The sequence below is a fragment of the Oncorhynchus kisutch genome, linkage group LG13 (assembly GCF_002021735.2).
Source record: "Oncorhynchus kisutch isolate 150728-3 linkage group LG13, Okis_V2, whole genome shotgun sequence".
Taxonomy (NCBI): Eukaryota; Metazoa; Chordata; class Actinopteri; order Salmoniformes; family Salmonidae; genus Oncorhynchus; species Oncorhynchus kisutch.
In genome coordinates this window covers 20,616,844-20,640,207 of record NC_034186.2, presented here as the reverse complement: position 1 = coordinate 20,640,207, position 23,364 = coordinate 20,616,844, and the positions used below count along the sequence as shown (strand labels likewise).

General features: G+C 42.8%; 2 protein-coding genes across 4 annotated transcripts in view; both read left to right on the top strand.

The window, feature by feature from the left end:
• The first annotated feature begins 568 nt into the window (after positions 1 to 568).
• Positions 569 to 18,407, top strand: LOC109902775 (lysine-specific demethylase 4A). 2 transcript variants are annotated; one of them, XM_020499408.2, is made up of 22 exons: positions 569 to 701; positions 1,718 to 1,890; positions 2,094 to 2,269; positions 2,628 to 2,742; positions 2,851 to 3,044; positions 3,362 to 3,411; positions 3,792 to 3,895; positions 4,010 to 4,147; positions 4,380 to 4,618; positions 5,608 to 5,768; positions 6,959 to 8,049; positions 8,223 to 8,319; positions 8,659 to 8,840; positions 9,166 to 9,394; positions 11,870 to 11,946; positions 13,262 to 13,317; positions 13,505 to 13,613; positions 14,709 to 14,897; positions 15,212 to 15,382; positions 15,607 to 15,726; positions 15,970 to 16,062; positions 16,301 to 18,407. In XM_020499408.2, exons 2-22 carry the CDS (start codon positions 1,750 to 1,752, stop codon positions 16,439 to 16,441), a joined length of 3,873 nt encoding a protein of 1,290 aa, XP_020354997.2. In that variant the 5' UTR covers positions 569 to 701; positions 1,718 to 1,749; the 3' UTR covers positions 16,442 to 18,407. The 2 variants fall into 2 exon arrangements, 1 of the variants encoding a protein (XP_020354997.2); XR_004202343.1 differs by lacking the exons at positions 6,959 to 8,049; positions 9,166 to 9,394; positions 11,870 to 11,946; ... (5 more) ...; positions 15,970 to 16,062; positions 16,301 to 18,407 and having other exon boundaries at positions 570 to 701; positions 8,659 to 8,775.
• A 1,372-nt stretch (positions 18,408 to 19,779) lies between these two features.
• The window catches only part of LOC109902776 (CMP-N-acetylneuraminate-beta-1,4-galactoside alpha-2,3-sialyltransferase-like), an 85,227-nt gene continuing 81,642 nt past the window's right edge, over positions 19,780 to 23,364 (top strand). The window contains exons 1-2 of one of the 2 annotated variants that reach the window (XM_031785748.1): positions 19,780 to 20,009; positions 20,453 to 20,600. In XM_031785748.1, coding sequence (XP_031641608.1) covers positions 20,483 to 20,600 — 118 coding nt within the window. In that variant the 5' untranslated portion in view covers positions 19,780 to 20,009; positions 20,453 to 20,482. The remainder of the gene's footprint in view (positions 20,010 to 20,452; positions 20,601 to 23,364) is intronic. The other variant, XM_020499410.2, reaches the window with a different exon arrangement.

Below are 23,364 nucleotides of genomic sequence, written 5' to 3'. Positions count from 1 at the left end.
GCTTCAGCCACTGTCCTGACAGAACCCCTGTCCTGATATAACCCCTGGAGTATCAGTCACACAATGGCATACACTGCATTGTGTTTTATAGTAGGTAATATAATTGTGATCAGTAGGATGTTGCACATTGTTCGGACCTAATGGAATAACAATTTGACAAGTCAAGTGGCCGGAAAATAGAATTGACATGTACTGTATAATAATAGAATTGACATGTACTGTATAATAAAATAATTGCCCTAAGGGATGAAGTAAAATCATGTTGGCATTCAACACCATTGCTGGCCATTTTAACATCATATTGCAAAAGATGATACACTATGACTTTCACCGTTTTGAAGTATGACATTTGTGCTGAAGAAAATGTATTTGTAAAGAGAAATGGGATAGTGAGATGGGGAAGGCTAGTGATAATAAAACAATTTTAAAAAATAGCATAATGTATTAATAAGGCTACAGTTTGCATATTAGGGCCTGAGTAGTATAATAAGGCGGAGTCATGGCAAAATACTGCATTTTGATTAGTCTCGGTAGCGCGTGGGGCACGCCCTCCTTCATCCTTGTAAACAAACACATTGAGCATGCGTACGACACTGGCGTAATGGAGGTCTATCTTCCTTGACCACGGTGATTTGTTAACAAATCGTCTTCTGCTTTTAAAGATTTGGAGCGTGCATTCAGTCATTACTTGGTCGGATTTTGTAAGTTAATATTTGAAACATCAAAACTTGTGTGCTTTTAAGTAACGTATGTTGCTGGAATAGTTGCGCTTGCAATTAACGTTAGCGAGCTACACTGACATTAGCAAGCTAGCCTACTTGCTTCTCAAAGGTGTCTCTGTTCCGTTATCTTTAACATATTTGCATAACATGGCATGATCGTACGTTATTACATTACCATTGCTATACATTAATAACTAAAGTAGATAGAGGTATGGTACAGTCAGGTTTGTCAGGCATCTTGATAGCTAAAAAGCTAACGCTATATGTTTTTCGGGAGTTAACTGACACTGGGCCCGGTCCTTAAATGACTTGGAATTCAACCAATCACAAATTTAGGAATAACTTTAATGAGAGTGTCGTCCAATCACAATCAGCAGGTGGGCCGGAACTTGTCAAAAACCTAGCGCTAGCTGGCTAGAGTAGCATTAGTATGTTATTAACTTTATGTTGTAATCTATTACGAAAAGTTCGACAACTAAGTTAGATAGCTTCTAATGGTGCTAGCTAGCTATCTCTCTCACGGAGGATATCGATATTTAAAATTAGATTGGGTTACCGGACATCAATAAGCGAAGCAACGTTGGCTAACTGTCCGATTGAATTTGACTTTTGTTGTTGATATTTTATCCAGCTGCCAGCTAACTGTTGATATTAGCTAGCTATAGTCTGAAGTAATTACGACGACATTCCATAGCCCCTCAGTCCCACAAAAACATGTATATATTGTTCTGTTTTTTGCTGTGTTGTGTTTACAGTAGTTATCTTTGTAGGATGAACTTTGTGCTTTAATAACTATAGGGGGCGACAGGTGTTCGCCTGTAACAAAACGATTTAGGCAAGTTTTGAACCTTTCTAAAACATCTGTTTGTGTTATTTGTCAACTGCACCACACATAGGCCTATTATAAGTAGTTGCAACATGTTCTATGTGATGCAACGTTTTAGAGAAATTATTAAACAGACATCTGATCAAAACAAATGTGTTCTCTTGTCCAGTGTTTGCAGATCAGAGCAACTCTTCTTTGAGGATGGCGACAGACGCTGCGTCCCAGCAGACTCCTGGCTCCAGGATTATGACCTTTCACCCTACCAAGGAAGAGTTTAAGGACTTCAGCCGTTACATCGCCTACATGGAGTCACAGGGAGCACACCTAGCTGGAATGGCTAAGGTGTGTGTTTTTGCATCTACTTTTCAGAAGATCATAAGCATTTATTCCCCTGATCTACATCCTATTTTGAGAAGAGTAGAAGGTGCCCAACCAACATCAGAAGGTGTAACCAAAGATCTATAGGCCTGTCTATATCCTATTCTAAGAAAAATGCACTCTGTATAAAGACTAACTCAATCCTATGTTTGATTTGTATTTTCCAGGTTATTCCACCGAAAGACTGGAAGCCTAGACATACTTATGATGACATAGATGACCTGGTGATCCCTGCTCCTATACAGCAGGTGGTGACTGGCCAGTCAGGTCTCTTCACACAGTACAACATCCAGAAGAAACCCATGACTGTCCGAGAGTTCCGCAAGACTGCCAACACAGACAAGTGAGCCCTCGTACTGTTATGGGCAATCCCACGGTAACGGAGTAATAATGAGACTTAGATTTGTCACTTTAAAATGTATGCCAAACCATACAGCTCTATGCACAAGGACTACTTTTAACCATTTCCACTGACATTTTTACAAAAACACATTTACTTGAAGAACAGTGCATATGCAAATTTGGTAACAGAATGACTGTTTGTGCTGTCAACTTTCCATATGCACTGTTCTTCAAATAAATGGAAATGATTGTAACATAGGTATACATGGTTACATGGTTGTAACTGGCTATAGTTCTAAAATCACTGCAAGATGTCATTTGTTTTGATTGTCACATCTAATCATCCGTTGTCATTGTAGGTTCTGTAATCCCCGCTATGTGGATTTTGAGGAGCTGGAGAGAAAGTTCTGGAAGAACCTGACTTTTAACCCGCCTCTCTATGGAGCAGATATCAACGGAACCCTCTACGACCCAGTGAGTTATTCCTATCATCACCCACTGTCTGGTTCGCCTAACAACCTACTGTTGAAATGTCAATGTCTCTGCTTACCCTCACCAACATTTTCTCTGCTCCATCTCTAGGATGTGACAGAGTGGAACATTGGTCATCTGAACACTATCCTGGACACTGTGGAGAGGGAGAGTGGGATCAAGATAAAGGGAGTGAACACTCCTTACCTGTATTTTGGCATGTGGAAAAGCACCTTTGCCTGGCACACTGAAGATATGGATCTCTACAGCATCAACTACCTGCACTTTGGAGAGCCCAAGTCCTGGTAAACTGTTGATGTATTTTGCACAGATAAAAAAAGAAAACACACGGTTCAGTGAAGTTATACCAAGAGATATTAACACATGTCTATTTTACAGATGTACAAATGGAGTGTCTGTCATTGGGTTGTTATTGTACGTAGTACCTAACACTAGCGTTTTGTCCAAAAGGTGTACATCAAGCTGCTTCATGCTACAGAAACAGGAGATTGGCTCCTACCCTATGGGCCGCTCAGGCTAGGACAAGCCTTACTTGATTTACTTACTTACCTAACACAGCATCTTGACGACCATTTACATCATTACTCTTGTCTCTCTGCAGGTATGTTGTTCCCCCTGAACATGGGAAGAGATTGGAACGTCTTGCTAAAGGTAAGTGGAGCAGAGGAGGCAGGCTGGAATATAATAAAAGGAATGGAGTCAAACGTGGTTTCCATGTGTTTGATACCGTTCCATTTATTCCATTCCAGCCATTACAATGATCCTGTCCATCACTATGGTGGAAAGGAATTTCCTAGTTGATCCTCATTCCTCTTCGGAGTTTCCTCTATTTGCATTTAGCACCTGCGCATAAAAAAAAAGACATGTAGATGTATGCCCCTGGAAGACCCCACCACCACTAACTATTCCAATGCTGCTGAAAAGAATCCTATGGGAAACTCTACTCATTGATGATCAATATTCTTCATATCAACACATTATCAGACAGGGATCAGCAAAATTCCTAATGTCTTTGATTCCTGTTCATGCAGGGTTCTTTCCTGGGAGTGCTCAGAGCTGTGAAGCTTTCCTGCGGCATAAGATGACTCTTATCTCACCCTCCATCCTGAAGAAATATGGCATACCGTTTGAAAAGGTGACCGCTCTTCAATGGCAACATGTTATCAAATTTCCCAACCTTTCACAAAGTTGGGATACAGCAACAAAATACAAACCTGTGGGTCTGACTATGTGTCTGTTGTGTGCTTAGATAACCCAGGAGGCAGGCCAGTTCATAGTGACCTTCCCATTCGGTTACCACGCTGGTTTCAACCACGGCTTCAACTGTGCTGAATCCACTAACTTTGCCACACAGCGATGGATCGATTATGGCAAAATAGCCACACTGGTATGTACAACTAAATGAATTAACACATAGTATGCATGAAACCAAGTCATTTATTTAGTGTGATCTGTGATTGGTCTTGTGTTATTCAGTTTGTATGGTCGTGGGTACAATTCCCGCAGGGATCACATACTAAAATGTATGCACTCATACCTTAAGTTGCTTTGGATAAAATTGGTAAATGGCATTTATTATAAAATATACTCATGACCAATCCCTATCCTCCCTCCCCCAGTGCTCGTGTCGTAAGGACATGGTGAAGATCTCCATGGAGATCTTTGTGAGGAAGTTCCAACCGGACCGCTACAAGGCCTGGAAGGCAGGGAAGGACAACACTCCTATTGACCACTCCAAGCCCACGCCAGAGGCTGCTGACTTCCTGAAGACAGGGGAGCCTGGGAAGGAGGGTCCAAGCCGCAGCGAGGCCCCTGACCAGGAGAATACCCCATGCACCACCACTCAGGAGGAGAAGAGGTCCATGCTTTACTGTAGTGTAGTATTGTCTCTAGCTGGTGTAACTTCATATACACTGAGTGTACAAAACATTAAAAACACCTTCCTATTATTGTGTTCCACCCCTTTTTGCCCTGAGAACAGTCTCAATTCATTAGGGCATGTACTCTACAAGGTGTCCAAAGCATTCCACAGGGATGCTGGCCCATGTTGACTTCAATGCTTCCCACAGTTGTGTCAAGTTAGCTGGATGTTCTTTGGGTGGTTGACCATTCTTGATACATACAGGAAACTGTTGAGTGTGAAAAACCACCAACTTTCCAGTTCTTGCCACGCTCAAACCGGTGCGCCTGGCACCTACCATATCCTGTTCAAAGGCACCTAAATCACACGTACACAATCCAAGTCTCAAGGCTTAAAAATCCTTCTTTAACCTGTCTCCTCCCCTTCATCTACACAGAAGTGGATTTAAAATCAATAAGGGATCATAACTTTTACCTGGCCAGTTTGTCATTGAAAGAGCAGGTGTTCCTTATGTTTTGGACTCTCTATATTTATATCTATATTCAATTTGTGATTGCAACATCAATTTTTTTTTAACTTTAAAATGATTTATATATTCCCGGTAATTCTTGAAGAATATAACTTATAAACGCCTCAAGCTTAGTTCAACTGTCGTACCTTACTAATATAAGGTATAGGGTCAACATTGTTTAAGCTATCATTTTGATCTCATGCATGGTCAGTTCTTGCATCCATAGCTCTGTCTGCATTTGAGTGGTTACATTTCTCTAAACCCCATCCCTCAGCTGTTTACCAAATCAAGTGGCGAGATGCCCGTTTTGTTGTTTTTTCTAATGCAGATTTCCCCTTTAATGATCAAATGAAAGCATTCATTCATACTGCGTTTCGGTCTCCACTTTGAGCAAATTTCTCAAAAGAGGCTTATTGTATTTAAAAAAGAAATAACAAATATTCACAGTTCCTCTCTCTGTCCTGTGCCAATGCAGCCCGAAGGTTGGGGAAAAGCGCCAGCGAGGAGGAGATGTGGAGGCAGCAGAGGATGGAGACACAGAGCAGGTTGATGAAGAGGAGAAGGAGGAGAGAGAGGTGGACCAGAAGAAAGCAAAGCTTGGCCAGGAGGAGAAGGGACACAGTCTGGCACACAAAGGTACCTCAGTTCATCTTAGACTATGACACCAAAAAATACTTCAGATTGACTTGTTAGACTGTTAGCTAGGTTTCATCCAATTGGTGACGGATTTGAATTCAGATAGTCAAAATCTGCACAAAGAAAATATGTGCCATTTTCCCACCAGTGGTGTTTCCACCAAATTGACTTGTTGCTGATAAATGTCTGTGCATGATGATGTGATGCACACTAAATTGACTTTTGTATGTACAGAAAAAAAAATCAAGTGTGTGATGTGTTTCTATTCTACTGATAGTTTTGCCACACAAGCTGTTGTTTACTCTGGTCTTGGCACCAGTACTCTAGCCAACAGCTCACATATATAGTGGAGGTATGCTAGTCTACATGAGGAGATTATTATGGCTATTATTTGTCAAACTGCAGTCATATCAATTGTGTCACCAGAATAAGCACTTTCACCACCCTGTGAAGGTCATCATAACTTATTTCATCTGTAGTCTAATAAACTGCATGGTTTCCTGAGTCGTAGTGGGAGGACCACACACCATATCACCGCGTGACTACAAGTTTACTTGCATATTTTTTTATATTTGTTATTTTTTAAATTTAACTAGGCAAGTCAGTTAAGAACAAATTCTTATTTTCAATGACGGCCTAGGAACAGTGGGTTAACTGCCTGTTCAGGGGCAGAATGACAGATTTGTACCTTGTCAGCTCGGGGATTTGAACTTGCAACCTTTCGGCTGCTAGTCCAACGCTCTAACCACTAGGCTATTATTTATTTGACCGACACAAAAAGATCCCACCATGTCGAATGAACAAATGATCTTTCGGCATTAATAAAAGTGTACTGTCACTTCCCATTTCCATCACACCTGGAAACTGTATAAGGTATGACTTCATCCGCATGAAAAACCACATTTCCATCCACATTTATGAGGGAGATCATTTAGACCAGTGGTATTCAGTTTTTGGGGACCCTATCTTTTTCCCCCAGGAATTTCTCGTGACCCCACCCCAAATCTGTAAATGTTATTTTTCAATTCATCTTTCAAAAATGTTTGTATATTGTCCCATACAATAATTTGTACTCTTCCTTTTTTTAAATTTTTTAATAGATACTTTTTGCTAACCCCACTGCTGTTCCTCGGCTTTGAATAACACTGATTTAGACAGTGCCTCCAGTTTTTCATGTTTGTTTATTTCAGTGCTAAATGCAGAGGATGTTAAAAAAGAGCGAACAAAGCCACCACTCAACGCAAAGACCAACCGAAACACAAACGCCAGCCGAAAGCTAGCACTTCAGATGAAAGCCAAAATCTCTCTTAAATCCACTCCAATTAAGTCTCAGCCACAGACTAACAGTCAGTCAACCCAACCAGAGGCCCCAGAACCCTCCCCCCAGAGCTCAGAGAAGGCTGGCCCCAGTGAGGATGTGAAGCCTCCAGCCAGCAGCTCCAGCCCTTCCCACCCAGCCAGCAGCTGCAGCCCTGTCCACCCAGCCAGCAGCTCCAGCCCTTCCCACCCAGCCAGCAGCTCCAGCCCTGTCCACCCAGCCAGCAGCTCCAGCCCTGTCCACCCAGCCAGCAGCTCCAGCCCTTCCCACCCAGCCAGCAGCTCCAGCCCTGTCCACCCAGCCAGCAGCTCCAGCCCTGTCCACCCAGCCAGCAGCTCCAGCCCTGTCCACCCAGCCAGCAGCTCCAGCCCTTCCCACCTAGCCAGCAGCTCCAGCCCTTCCCACCCAGCCAGCAGCTCCAGCCCTTCCCACCCAGCCAGCAGCTCCAGCCCTTCCCACCCAGCCAGCAGCTCCAGCCCTTCCCACCCAGCCAGCAGCTCCAGCCCTTCCCACCCAGCCAGCAGCTCCAGCCCTGTCCACCCAGCCAGCAACTCCAGCCCTGTCCACCCAGCCAGCAGCTCCAGCCCTTCCCACCCAGCCAGCAGCTCCAGCCCTTCCCACCCAGCCAGCAACTCCAGCCCTGTCCACCCAGCCAGCAACTCCAGCCCTGTCCACCCAGCCAGCAGCTCCAGCCCTTCCCACCCAGCCAGCAGCTCCAGCCCTTCCCACCCAGCCAGCAGCTCCAGCCCTTCCCACCCAGCCAGCAGCTCCAGCCCTTCCCACCCAGCCAGCAGCTCCAGCCCTGTCCACCAGCTCTTTCAGAGAACCCTGTGCCCTGCAGACGTGCTGCACGTCCACAGCTACGCCAAGGGAGACTACGGCGAGGGAGAGACCAGGGAGGGCAAGGAGGAGAGGAGGAACGATAGTAGTGATAGTGAAGGAGAGGAACTGGATGACAGAAAGGTGAGAGGAATAGAGATGGAGAAGAGGAGTGGAGTCCAAACATCACACACCACTGAACCTCTGTCTGTAGGATTTGCTTTATCATGTTTGTTCTGAGGTCAGATCAACTGTACTGTACATGTTCAATGATTCAGCACTAATGATTCTGTTCCTAACCCCTTTTATTCCACCAGAGGGCAGAAGATGGAGAGGATGATGGCGCTGTGCCCAGAAAACAGGGGACGTTGCCTTGTCACCAGCGTATGATTAAAGACAACATGAGTGACGAGGGTGAGTTAAAATATCACTTCCTCACTCACGTAGGTTAGCCCCAGTTAGGCTTCCTTTTCCTAAGCAATGGATATGATGGCTTGTAGAAAAGCAGTGTCAGGCATGTTCCTCCATGGAATAGAAGCGATGATGTTGGCATACTTGATGGCATTATAGTAGTTTGTCTGTGTGTGTTTTCATAACTGTCTGTTTGGTTCCAATGGCTCAGGGGATTTAAACAAATAGCATGGTGGATTTGATTTCCTTCATGTGCAACGGTCAATATCGACAGTTCTGTAAGTTGTTTGGGATATGGCATGTGCTAACGCTAAAATCTCTTTATTTTGCTGTCGTTTTAAGAGCTGCCAGAGCAGCCCCCAGTAGACGAGGATGGGCTAGAGGGAGAGTCGTGGGCCAAGCCCCTGGCCCACCTGTGGCAGAACAGACCCCCCAACCTGAAGAAAGAGAAGGAGTACAACCGTTACATGGGCCTCCAGGCCCCATACTGCTCTGTGTGCTCACTCTTCCAGGCATTCCAGCAGGTGAGGGAGGAATGGACTGTGTGTGAGAGATCACCAGTGGCTGAGGAGAGGAGGAGACACTCAGCAGGGGATTTGGGAAGTTTGTCTTCTGAAAGTCTCTCAGTCATTAATCTGCAGGGGTTTCTCTGAGAGTGAACCTCCTGTTATGTGATTCAGTTCCCCCTTTCTTCACTTGTTTCTCAGGGGAGATGTTTTTGTAGTTTTAGTACGTTCCCCAATGCTCCTCTTCTCACTTCTGATATACTGTACAGTGATAGTTATTTCAGGTTTGTCTGCCCAGTCTAAGTAGCTGTTTTACTTTGTCCCTCCCTCTATCCATGGCTAGACTGGGTGTGCTGATGACGGTACGGACCCTCCAGTGGTGCTGCCTGGAGGCAGGCTGAGAACCAAGCCTCTGATCCCTGAGATGTGTTTCACTACCACCACGGAGCCAGAGGAGGGCGCTGAGGAGAAGGAACCTGCCCCTCCGGCCCCCCCCACCACCCCTCACCTGGAGCCAGACGGCACCAGCCTGCTCATCAGCTGCTCCCACTGCAGCGTCCGCGTACACACCAGTCAGTACTACTACTTACCCAGCATGCCACCCCTTTTACCACTAGAACAGCTGGGCCTTTCAGCCTATAACTACCCACTACACAATGTTGCCGGGCATTGTTTTAGCATACACATCAGATACACCCGCAAGGTGTGCAAACATAAGCACCAACACTTGATAAATAGTGCGTAAACAATTGTAAAAGATTAATTGCATGAATAAATATTTGTGATAATATATCCATGTAAAAATAGTTATTTGTTTAGATAGTCAGGATATGTGTAGTATAATTCTACAAAGTCCTTATAAAGGTATAGCCCATTTTGGTTTCTCTTACAATAAAAACATTACAGTGTAATGTGTAATACATTTGATCCATTTCATTTGTAGATCTGATTAAAGTAATGCAGTGCAGTTACAGCTTCTTCAAATTAGAAAGTAAAATATGTTAATATAAGTAGCAAGGCGCAGGCGCCAGGTCGCAGTTTAAATAACAGTGAGAAATAAATAAATAAAAGGTCAAATGATTTGCCCTATGCCTAAACTAAACACCAAGGCTTTAGAAATGTGCATTAACTATAATATAGGATGAAATGAATATTTGTGGAAATATTTCCATGACAAGATATAAAAACAATAGTTATTTGTTTGGATAGAGGATATGTTTAGTATAATTCTACAACGTCTTATTGAAAATCTGATTTGGATTACAGACTCCACTAGTATGTTGTGTTGTGCAGAGGGCGACAGCTCCCATCTCTGCGCAAACTAGTCTTCTTTGCAATCAACTTGTCTGCCAGGGAAATTGGTGTGAAGTTGTCCATGGTCATATTTCTGCCTTTAGCCATGTAAGGCTGAACGAGTCTGTCGCTCACCCGCTGGCCTGGTTTCATCTTTTCTATCTGTCTTCAACATCGTCGGCTAACCAAAACCTAATTGCAAATTTGTCTGATTTGTTGGCCATGTATTGGGTAAAACGGCACCTAGCTTTGGTTGGGAACAGTTGCTCATCAACAGTTATTTTCTCTCCTGGCTTGTAACGGTTAAATTTATATTTTAGGTATCCCTATACTTCTGTTATTACAGTGCTCTCACTCTGTTATTTGGACTGGGCCTGAGTGTAATGGCCGGGCCTGAGTGTAATGGCAACTATGTACCGTGCAGATACGATGATGTAAATGTTGTTAAACTGGAACCTAGCCGTTATCACTTTAGAGTTAACAGTAACGAGCAATGCAATTCTTCGTAACACTTTTCCAGGTGTGTGAGACGACGGCGAATCTCTCCGTCTGCACACGTATTGGTCTTATGTCATCAAAACGCAGGTGTCTCATAATCTCTCTGAAGAGCTTGCGTGGCATGGTCTCTGAAGAAGTCCACCACATAACTATCGGACCAAAATCACTCCACATCATACTCTTTCCACAGTATTCCCTGCGGACATACAAGAGTACAATAAATACTTTGAGGTCATCCATAGACTTGTCCCCACGTACTGTTTCCGATAGTACAATCTCTGATTGCTGCAACTTCTGCATGTCACATAAACAAAGATCACTGTAGAGTGCACTGGCAATTAGTCTTTGTGTGAGGTGTAGGGCCTGCTCTCTCTGGGAGAATGTTCCTGTTGCCCTCTCCTCACTCTTTTCTACCCAAACTCGTGTCTCACGGTCTGTTGGCCCTGTTCTGGTTTTTCTGTGGCGAGGCTCAGGCATCGGAGGCGTAAGCTCGACGTCAACATCAGAATCGGATGAAACCTCTTCATCAGCAACGTCGATTTCAAGCTCAATATCGGATTCGACTCCAGCTCAAGTAAATTCTGCAGAATTTGCAATGCTACCAGTGCATCCATTTGTTTGGTTCGGCTAACCATTGTAAACTACACACAGCTACACACTACACAATGCTTCATTACACTGCTGTTCTAAATGTAATCATCCTCTTTCACCCTCCTCATTGAGTTCATTCAAATTCAATTGGGAATTCACATGCACAGTTATCAGTATCTATCGCCCATTCATCCATTTACCACATTCATTCGGTAAGGATAGGGATGCGTGTGTACCAATGCCCTACAGCACATTTGCCTTGGCCCCTTAAGTTAGTAGTAGCTTTTTTTTTTTTAAAGATAAATACTTTTTTGTTTGTGATTTAAAAGTTCAGAAAATGGACAATGTAAAACATAAATATTTAGGAAAAGTCTTGGACGTTGATCAAACAACATTGGCCTAATGTGGTTCTAGTTAACCCCATCATTCCAGGTAAGAGCAGTACTCTACTTTTAGAAAGTTGAGGACTTAAGTGCAGACTGTTTCAACTCTAGAAGTTATTTAATTATCTCTGTCCACAACAGGGTTGAGATGCGCTATCAGTCAAGCGAATGTGTGTGTCAGTAAAGGAGTATGCACACTGCAACCTATCCTCCCTTCTGGTTCATTGGCGACAACGTTTCAACCACTTAGGTAATGGTGTTTGTTTGGTTGTGTGTTTCCAGGCTGTTATGGCGTGGATCCAGAGAGTGTGACTAAGGACTGGAAGTGTGCTCGCTGTAAGGCCAATTCCATGACTGAGGTCAGTGTCTCCACAACACATCACCTCATAATACAACACCTCCAAGTGGCTGTTCATTATGTCTGACCTCACCTGACCCAAGTATATGTTGCTGGCACTGACTGGCAGTAGTGTTTGCAAACGTTGCAGTAGTCTAAACTGTTATTAGATCTTAAAAATTTTTTGATTCAATGATGATTTAATGACGGCCTACCCCGGCCAAACCCGGACAACGCTGGGCCAATTATGCGCCGCCCTATGGGACTCCCAATCACGGCCGGTTGTGATACAGCCTGGATTCAAACCAGGGACTGTAGTGACGACTCTTGCCATGAGAAGTAGTGCCTTAGACTGCTGCGCCACTTGGGAGTTTAGACTACGGCAGGTAGCCTAGTAGTTAGAGCGTTGTACCAGTAACCCGAAAGGTTGCTGGATCGAATCCCTGAGCTGACAAGGTAAAAATCTGTCGTTCTGCCCCTGAACAAGGCAGTTAACCCACTGTTCCCCGGTAGGCCATCATTGTAAATAAGAATTTGTTCTTAACTGACTTGTCTAGTTAAATCATGTTTATTTTTGGGGGGCATTAGATCTGGCGGTAGTGTTTGCAGTATTCTAAACTGGCATTAGATCTGGCAGTAGTTTTTACAGTATTCTAAACTGGCATTAGATCTGGCAGTAGTTTTTGCAGTATTCTTCTAATGATAAGTGACTGACTGGTACTGGTCGTCAGGTGACACACCTTGGCATTGGCTGTATGTACAGTACCAGTCAAATGTTTGGACACACCTATTCCTGGGTTTTTCTTGATTTGTACTATTTTCTACATTGTAGAATAATAAAGACATCAAAACTATGAAATAACACATGGAATCATGTAGTATCCAAAAAAGTGTCAAACAAATCAAAATATATTTTAGATTCTTCAAAGTAGCTTTGCACACTCTTGGCATTCTCTCAACCAGATTCACCTGGAATGCTTTTCCAACGGTCTTGAAGGAGTTTCCACATATGCTGAGCACTTGTTGGCTGCTTTTCCTTCACTCTGCGGTCCAACTCATCCCAAACCATCTCAATTGGGTTGAGGTTGGGTGATTGTGGAGGCCAGGTCATCTGATGCAGCACTCCACCACTCTCCATCTTGGTCAAATAGCTGTTACACAGCATGGAGGTGTGTTAGGTCATTGTCCTGTCCCACTAAGCGCAAACCAGATGGGATGGCATATCGCTGCAGAATGATGTGGTAGCCATGCTGGTTAAGTCTGGTGTGTCAACTTTTAACTGGTACTTTGTTTACTTAACTGGGATTATGGTGGTTGACAGTTTGCTCTTCTTGCAGAGTTGCTGTTTGTGTTTGCTGAGGGGGGGTGCCTTGCAGAAAGCCAACAACAACAAGTAAGTCTTTGTCTCCCCTTAGAGATCAGGGAGTGGGCTAGTCTAAATCACACACTGAACATTTACTGAGCTTTTCTCTTTATGTACTCTTTTGTTCACATAGTTGGATGTTCTTTTTGAAATATATCTACTAGGTTTATAATCTACTCATGGTGTGGTGTCTGTGTATTGACATGTTGTGTTGTAGGTGGGTCCATGTGCTGTGTGCAGTAGCAGTGTTGGAGGCTCGCTTTGTGAACATCACTGAGAGAAGCCCTGTGGATCTGAGTAGTATTCCTCTACAGAGGTTTAAACTGGTGAGTTTGACTCTGTAAATGTCAATAGGCTTGGGCAGTATACAGTATACCAGGCTATTTGGAAATACCGGTCACATAATTTTTCATTATGAAGCTGTTTGTTTACAAGCACACAACAACGAGAGACCAGAACCTTGTGAATCACTAACTGTTGTGCAGCACGCGTCCGGTGATCTAGTTTCACTATGGAATTCACAACTAAATGTTTGCCAGCTAGATATTTTATAACTATTACGGTAACTGTCTAAAATGCGCTAAATGCTCTGCGGTTGTGCATTGGGTTTGCGAACAAGCTACTAAATTAGCAATCTAGCTAAATTGTTAGCTTCCCCCAAAATCAAGCTTTGCTTTGTAACAGCTGAGAATCCCCTGCTGGATCAAGAGCCTTGCTGTCTAATGTGTGTTTTGTGCAGCAAACTGTGAGCAGCATTTTTGAGTTATCAGTATAACTGTATGAGCTGGGATGTCTGTCCTGCAAATAGTTTGTCAGAGACTGTTTAAAATGTTTGCAATCCGCTGATTAGCAGTTAGTTAGCATTCTCAATGGGATTTTACATGTACTTTGTAACCTTCGGATTACAAAGGCTGTGGGTAAAAAAAAATAGTGCCCCTTGTGTTCAGTGACGCTATTACCGAATATCCCGGGATGGCACAAAGTCGGTATGAAGGTTTGACAATCTGGATACTGCCCAAGCCTTATGTCAACATTTATTATGTGCTAAGGGATAGGACTCTGTCACTACCTCGCTCTCCAACCAAGGTGAATGAATAGAGGAGAACGTTTTCCAAGAACCTTTGAATAAAGGAGAGTGGCTGAATATCCTCTCTTCAGCATATTATGCCAAAGTAATATATTATTGGTTTTACCTGACATAGTTGGCACATCCACCTCTATGCATGTGACAGCAGTTATGCTTGCCGTCTACTACAAGGTTAGACTAGAGACTAGGGTATTAAGAGGATGTCCGGTGAGTTTGTGATTAATCCAGCCTCTACTGTATACCGTTTGACAGGATGTATAGGCCTAGTTTTCCCTGTGGGACTTCCTTTTCCTGTCTCTCTGAGCATGGTCCTATTGTTTTCTGTGCTGTGCAGAAATGTTACTACTGTAAGAAGCGGATGAAGAAGACATCCGGGTGCTGTGTGCAGTGTTCCCATGGCCGCTGTCCTACGGCCTACCACCCTACTTGTGCCCAGGCCGCTGGGATCCTCATGCAGCCAGACGAGTGGCCCTTTGTGGTCTACGTCACCTGCTGCCGGCACAAGGGCCCTATTCCGACAGAGGTATACATTGGTGGTACTTTATATTTAGGACTGTGTTTCAGAAAGGGAAGCAAAACACCAGACAGTGGAGACTCGAAAGGCCTCAGTTATGGGACTCGGTTACATCATTCTGCTGATACTTTATGTTATAGTTTCTAAGCATTCTACATATTCAGGGCTGTGCTCACAACAGTGTACTATATAAACATGACTATGTTTTAGATTTTAAAGTGAAAAACTCCCACGAGTACGCCCATGTACTTCCAGTCCAAAGAGGTTGATAGAGTTGTTATTTGATGTTAATCCGTGTGGATAACTAATTTCTTCTCTCTCAGCGTAACAAAGCAGCCATGCATGAGCTCACCGTGGGAAGGAGGGTGATCTGTAAGCACAAAAATGGCCGCTACTACCAGTGTGACGTGGTGCAGCTGTCCAAGGAGACGTTCTATGAGGTCAACTTTGATGACGGCTCCTTCAGTGATAACCTCTTTCCCGAGGACATCGTGGTAAGAAGACAAACGTCTGTGTGTGTGAGAGTGGGTGTGGTGCCGAATTGTGGTCAGTAATTCATGTCAGGGTTTATAAGTAGGTCATAAGCTGTTTATTATTAGTTTATAGATTGCTTATACAATATGTACCACACATTGGTTAAAATTGTGTGATTGCTTTTTGGTGCTTGCCAAATAGTGAGTTTGTAGGATCGTATCTGATGGTTGTTTTCTATTGCCAGGGCCGGGACTGTGCCCAGATAGGCCCCCCTCCACAGGGGGAGATGGTGCAGGTCCGCTGGACAGATGGTCTGGTCTACGGGGCCAAGTTTGTGGCTGCTCACATCATCCAAATGTACCAGGTACTGCAACACTATTTGCACTCACCCTCAGCAACAATGTACCTTATCCAGATAGAGGTTATACAGTTTTACATCATATAGTGCTTTGCAGTCTAATTGATCTGCTCCATTTGTCCAGATTGTTACAAATCTAAATTTAAAAAACCTCATAGCAATACATTACAAGTCTGTGATGAAACCATTGTTTGCTTCTATGAGAGACATAAAATTTAGTTATTTTGGCATTGATGGTGTTTAATGTAGGTGGAGTTTGAAGACGGGTCACAACTAACAGCCAAGAGAGATGATGTCTATACCCTGGATGAGGAGCTGCCTAAGAGAGTCAAGTCAAGACTTGTGAGTATACTGAGAGCTACCTGTGAGCTATCCAATATACTGACTCCAAAGTTGCTAACCTTAACTCTGTATCATCAACTCCTAACTTTCTCACTCTGATGTTATAATAAGGACTGCTGAGTATACTGAATCATACTGACTGAATCATTTTCTCCAGCATGTTTGTTAATGAGTCTTCTTCCTGTGGCAATGGACAATAAAGTAATCCTGTGTGTGTCCTGCCCCGGTCTATCTCCAGTCCAAGGCGTCAGACATGCGTTTCGATGGGATCTTTGAGGACAAGGAGGCCATCCAGCAGTCGAAGAGGCAGAGAGTGATCAACTCACGGTACCGAGGGGACTACGTTGAACCTGTGATCTACAGAGCCATCATGGAGTAGCCTGCCCACTACAGCATGGAGTAGCCTACTCTTCCAACAAACCACCAGCACTGATATTCCTGATCTGGACTTCTCACTTTACCTTCATTTATCCACTGACTGAGTGGGTGTAGCTCTGACTAAAGGACTTCCTCTGAAAATAACTTTCCAACCCCTAGTTTGGACTGTTTTCTTTCTCATAATTTACAGCATTATGCTCCAGTTTCCCGGACACTGGTTAAGCCTAGTCTTGGACTGAAAAGCCCTTTCATTGGATATGCTTTTTATGCTACGCTTAACCTGTCCAGGAAACCAGACCCAATTGTTATTACTTTAATGTTTTCTTTGACTGTGATCAAGGTTGAAGAACAGGCCACCTTCTCCACTCGGTATAGGTTATAGAAGCCGGGAAGGAACTGCCATCCATGTCACCTTTTATGCCATCCTGCTAGTGCCCAGTAGCTGTAACTCGTCTCTTGAATGGAAGCGATATTGGACCATGAATTTAGCTTCCAAACAAGATGTAGCTTTCTAATAATAATAGTAACAATCCACTCAATAGAACTGTGGCAGGAATGACTTCCTGAAGGGAGTGAAGCAGACAAGTTGCTGCCACTCATCCTCATAAACACTGATTACAGTGTTTTCTGACTTGCAATTTCACTGAATGTTGCCAGTTGTTCCTTTATGTACATCTATTTATTTTCCTATGTCGTTTTTCAGGGTGCTACTTGCGCCTATGTTTGATTTTAAGGAGGTGCAATGCCATTTTAGTAACTAATACCACCTCCTCTTAGCAGTCACACTGTTGACTGCATTCCTAAACATTGTATTTTGTAGGAACGCGTTGAATATAGCTTTTTCAATTTTTAGAGTTGTTTTTTACCAGTGTATTTATTATACTGTGCTTGAAGAAAGTAACCTCTGCAATGCAGACAATTTGTCAGTTGCAATGGTGTAGAGGTTCTGGACTGATTCTGATCTATGTTCTATTTTTGCTATATAGATGAATTGGAAATAACCCATTCAGAATTGCTATGGGCGCTCCCTTTTTATCTAAGTTGGTTCTTTACTCTTTAAATGAACATTGTGCGTTGCACTTTTATTCAAGCCCATTTTGAGATGACAGTTTAATAGTTGTGTGCTACCATTTGCTATTTTTGTATAAAAAAAAAAACATTTAAAAAATAATATTGTACATTTTATAAGATCTTATGCATTGTGTCCCACCACGCTTCTCCACTCGGCCATGATCATCAACCATAATGCACTTATTAATTAAAGATAAGGTGGCCTTCAGATTGTCTGTTATATTCCTGCTGTTATCTTGAGTATTTGGATGCCACATTCTGGTAACTTTCCCAGGTTTTCCAGAAATCCTAATTGAAATTTCCCTGCAATCAGGATGAAATAAGCAGGAAATCCGTAAGTCCTTTTTAAGTAGGATTTCTGGGAATTTTGAGAGTTTTCAGAATTTTGCAACCCTACCTGAGTGTGAGAGACACCTAATGTATGAGTGAGGCAGTTATAGAGGCTCACAGAAGTACCACTAAGCAAGGGGTTTATATCATCAGCATTCAACAGTATGGGAATACTTATGAAGACTTATAATACATGGGGGGGGGGGGATACAAGTTTTCTATCAAAAAGCCTATTTTATTGCTTTGTTTTATAATGATACACATTACATTCACAGTCGGGAAGACACTGAGATGTAATTATAATAAATAGTTTATTTAAAGATATAAGCCGTTGACGCAAGGGATCTTGTTTGTGCCCCAAATGGTAGCATATTCCCTATATTGTGCTCTACCTTTGACCAGGGACCTGGTCAAAAGTAGTGCACTATATAGGGAATGGGGTGCCATTTGGGACTGATCCCTGGCCTGTTCATGTGACCTTTTTTCCTTTCTGTGAAAAATGTACTATCATTCATGCATTTTGTAAAGATGATAATTTTGTTTCAGTAAAAACATTTTGGCTTGGATATTGTCATTTATTGGTGTTGATCTTTGTTTCATGTTTAAATGTTTTTATGATATTTATGACTGCTAAACAGTTCATGATCTTATGACTGATTAAACAATGTTTGACATGTATTTATGACAATGACTGAAGGTTGTAGTAACAGTGTACTGTAATAACTTTTAGTCTTTACAAGACCCCACTGCATACCTCAATGACAGTAGTAGTATCTAACTCCATAGCAAGTCAATTGTCAGCTAAACGGTGCTGTCCTTGAAGTTCAGTGTTGGGGAGTAGTGAACTACATGTAGTTCAACTAATAATTCAACATTTTACAGTAGCTTGGTGGTAGTTCAACTAAATTCAAATCTTGGTGGTGTTTTCAGTAGTTAGCTTTTTTTTGCCATGTAGCTGTGTAGCTAACTACTGGAACTGCGCAGAACTTTTTTTTGCAAAAATAAAATATGGGTTAAGTTGGCAATAATTATTTGTATCAGACCTGCCTAATTCTCACTTGAAACAGTTTTTAATATGCTAAATCACACATTCAGTTAACATCTGTCTCCTGAGTGTGTTCTTGCTATTTGTGTTCTAAGACATTTCAGATTTTGATATGGATAATTTTTCACAAAGTAGTTGGATGTAGTGAGCTACTTTTTCAAAGTAACTAAACTATAATTTTAAAGTGTATCTTTAGTGTAGCTTAACTTCTTCCAGTGTGAAGTAATTGGTAGCTTGGTAAACTATATTTTCAGTAACTCCCATTGTTTGTGTACTAGCAAACCCCACAGCTCAGCCCAAAACAGGATTTACACATACTGTTGGTGAGGACGTTTGGAAGGTCAGTGAGTGCTTAAATTTAACACTGAAGAATATAGCAGTTTGTGTGTTGGCTGATTATATTTGCAGTTGTGCTCCCCTTCCCCAAGTTAATCTCTTATCACCTTAGCTACACCTTAGCTACACACCATCCATCGTATCAGCTAGTGATCTACCAGTACACTAACAGCTTTTATGTCTCATGCTCATGTCTCATGCTGAGGCTGCATACCATAGTGACATTAGTCCTTGCCCACACCTTACAGCTGCTCTGACATCGACAATATATAGGGGTTGTACCTCTGGGGTGCACTAGCTCTCACACATGTTCAATGTCAACTTTATCTTTAGCAAGCATCTGTCACGTTTCAGAATACAAAATACAAAATCCTTTAATAAACGTATAACAGTTGTGATGTAGCCTACTTCTGCCCTCTGATTTGTAATGTTTATCCAATTGTAATTGGTATCAAATGCATTATTAAAGTTGCAACATTGTAGTTACTTTCCACCCACACAACCAGTTACATTGTAGCGGAGTGGCACTGATTTGGCGTATTACAGATGTTCCCTTCCTATTCTGTCAGTGTTGTGTGTGCAGATGGTGGTGGTGCTGCTGTACAGTGACAACTATTGCCTTTTCGCGAGCTCTGCATCCACTCGCAGCTGGATAAACATTTTGAATTGACAGGTGGTAGATAGATAATTAGCTTGGAAATAGAAAAATGGAAGATGTATTTTAACTAGCTAGGTGTACAGGCTCATAAGTCTTCGGGGACACGAATCATCTAAGTAAACGTTAACGGTAAGGACAGCTAGCCAGCTAGCTAACGTTAGCTATCCTATATCATGTAACCTGCCATACTTCATCGCCTAGCAGAATGTGATCAAATGTAAATTGCCTATTTGTTAACAGTATCGACAAACCTGTGCACTAAATAGCTTACTTGTGTCGTGATTCGGCTCACCGTAATGCTATCAGCTTGCTAGCTAGCAAAACTGCTAGCTACTTGATAGCCATCAAGTTGGCTACCATGGTACACGGCAGGTGGTGCCAGGCAGGGAGGTCTGGTGGAATTTCTGTGCTAAAGAACTAAACCACCTGCTATTCAGTTCTCTTCTATTCTCATATATTATGTTATGTTCTATTATTTCTACTATTGTATACAAAGTACATAAAGTCAATTTTCTTTATTGAAATGGAATGTATCCAATCTCTGATGAACCATCAGTCCCCTTCTTCAACAGTGTGTATGGTACCATGTACAGTAGGAGGTGATGAGAGTCATGAAGCCAACCCGTCACCTGCTCCTGGTGCTCTGTCCCATGCTTGTCCTGGGTTTCCTCTACTACTCCTCCGGGAGACTGCACCTGAGGGGCTGGGGACAGAAATCATGTAAGTACTGTAAAGCAACTACGGTATAACAAGTCCTAAGTACAGTAGCAACTTAATACCCATGTCCAATCAGCCTGGTTTAACAGGTGATTGTATTACCCATGCTTAGAATCATCAGTCATGATGATGAGAAATGCATTACTGAGCTAATGGCATGACTAAATATGGAGGCTGTGAGCCTGTGAGAGCACAGAGTCAAAATGAAGGGAACAAATCAAATCAAACTTTATTTGTCACATGCGCCGAATACAACAAGTGTAGACCTTACCGTGAAATGCTAACTCACAAGCCCTTAACCAACAGTGCAGGTCAAGAAGAGTTAAGAAAATATTTACCAAATAAATTCAAGTCAAAAATAATAAAAGTAACACAATAACATAACAATAACGAGGCTATATACAGGGGGTACCAGTACCAAGTCAGTGTGGAGGTTATATACATGGGGTACCGGTACCGAGTCAGTGTGGAGGTTATATACAGGGGGTACCGGTACCGAGTCAGTGTGCGGGGGTACAGGTTAGAGGTCATTTGTACATGTAGGTAGGGGTGAAGTGATTATGCATAGATAATAAACAGCGAGTAGCAGTAGTGTACAAAACAAATGGGGGGTCAATGTAAATAGTCCAGTGGCCTCTAAAGGGAGATAACTCTTATTTTTATCCACGTATTTCTACATTTCCTTTTCCCTTCTAATGTGATAATGATTAGAATTTACCAAACTTTTACCAAACTTTTCCTCTTCACCCAACAACATGTTTCATTGGAGCAAATGTAAATGCATGTTGTTGTTAAGCACAATCTGCTTCTTACCAGATGGGGGAGCTAAGAGACAGGCTATGTGTTTTGGGACTCTGGAAGATGTATATTAGGCATATTAATATGTAAATAGGCTGCATCACAGATTTGTGCTGAGTGTGCAGCCAATTTAGATTGCAGTGGTGACCACATATGGATTGAAACCAGAAACTGGACATGAGGGCCACGTAGGCTACTTGGAGTTGCAAAACTGTATTTTTCTGAATGACTTTACATTATGCTAATCAAGAATTGATTTGATGTGACTATACTCTATACACTCTGTCCTTTTCAGTTGTGTTTGTTGTTCCCAGAATGCTTTAAAGCTCCAAAGGCTGTTTGTTTACAGTCATTAGCAATGAACTGACATGTTTTATCACACCATGTAGTTATGCTAAGTAGACACTAGGCAGGTTACCATTGACCCATGAAACAAATAAAGTGGGGAGAACAAGTATTTGATACACTGCCGATTTTGCAGGTTTTCCTACTTACAAAGAAGGTAGAGGTCTGTATTTTGTATCATAGGTACACTTCAACTGTGAGAGACGGAATCTAAAACAAAAATCCTGAAAATCACAGTGTATGATTTTTAAGTAATTAATTTGCATTTTATTGCATGACATAAGTATTTGATACATCAGAAAAGCAGAACTTAATATTTGGTACAGAAACCTTTGTTTGCAATTACAGAGATCATACGTTTCCTGTAGTTCTTGACCAGGTTTGCACACACTGCAGCAGGGATTTTGGCCCACTCCTCCATACAGACCTTCTCCAGATCCTTCAGGTTTCAGGGCTGTCGCTGGGCAATACGGACTTTCAGCTCCCTCCAAAGATTTTCTATTGGGTTCAGGTTTGGAGACTGGCTAGGCCACTCCAGGACCTTGAGATGCTTCTTACGGAGCCACTCCTTAGTTGCCCTGGCTGTGTGTTTCGGGTCATTGTCATGCTGGAAGACCCAGCCACGACCCATCTTCAATGCTCTTACTGAGGGAAGGAGGTTGTTGGCCAAGATCTCGCGATACATGGCCCCATCCATCCTCCCCTCAATACGGTGCATTCGTCCTGTCCCCTTTGCAGAAAAGCATCCCCAAAGAATGATGTTTCCACCTCCATGCTTCACGGTTGGGATGGTGTTCTTGGGGTTGTACTCATCCTTCTTCTTCCTCCAAACACGGCGAGTGGAGTTTAGACCAAAAAGCGAAATTTTTGTCTCATCAGACCACATGACCTTCTCCGATTCCTCCTCTGGATCATCCAGATGGTCATTGGCAAACTTCAGACGGGCCTGGACATGCGCTGGCTTGAGCAGGGGGACCTTGCGAGCGCTGCAAGATTTTAATCCATGACGGCGTAGTATGTTACTAATGATTTTCTTTGAGACTGTGGTCCCAGCTCTCTTCAGGTCATTGACCAGGTCCCGCCGTGTAGTTCTGGGCTGATCCCTCACCTTCCTCATGATCATTGATGCCCCACGAGGTGAGATCTTGCATGGAGCCCCAGACCGAGGGTGATTGACCGTCATCTTGAACTTCTTCCATTTTCGAATAATTGCGCCAACAGTTGCCTTCTCACCAAGCTGCTTGCCTATTGTGCTGTAGCCCATCCCAGGCTTGTGCAGGTCGTCGAGTATGAAGCGAGGGCCAACCAACGAACAGGTCGGAGTGGTGGGTAGTGTATGGGGCTTTGGTGACAAAACGGATGGCACTGTGATAGACTGCATCCAATTTGTTGAGTAGAGTGTTGGAAGTTATTTTATAAATGACATCGTCGAGGATCGGTAGGATGGCCAGTTTTACGAGGGTATGTTTGGCAGCATGAGTGAAGGATGCTTTCTTGCGATATAGGAAGCCAATTCTAGATTTCATTTTGGATTGGAGATGCTTAATGTGAGTCTGGAAGGAGAGTTTACAGTCTAACCAGACACCTAGGTATTTGTTTGTTGTTGTTGTTGTCCACGTATTCT

Excerpts from the sequence above, each read along its gene's own strand:
- LOC109902775 (XM_020499408.2), top strand. The coding sequence starts at position 1,750 with ATGGCGACAGACGCTGCGTCCCAGCAGACTCCTGGCTCCAGGATTATG. Across the intron at positions 3,412-3,791 it reads ATTGGAACGTCTTGCTAAAG|GGTTCTTTCCTGGGAGTGCT; the intron begins GTAAGTGGAGCA and ends CTGTTCATGCAG. Across the intron at positions 15,383-15,606 it reads TCTTTCCCGAGGACATCGTG|GGCCGGGACTGTGCCCAGAT; the intron begins GTAAGAAGACAA and ends TTCTATTGCCAG.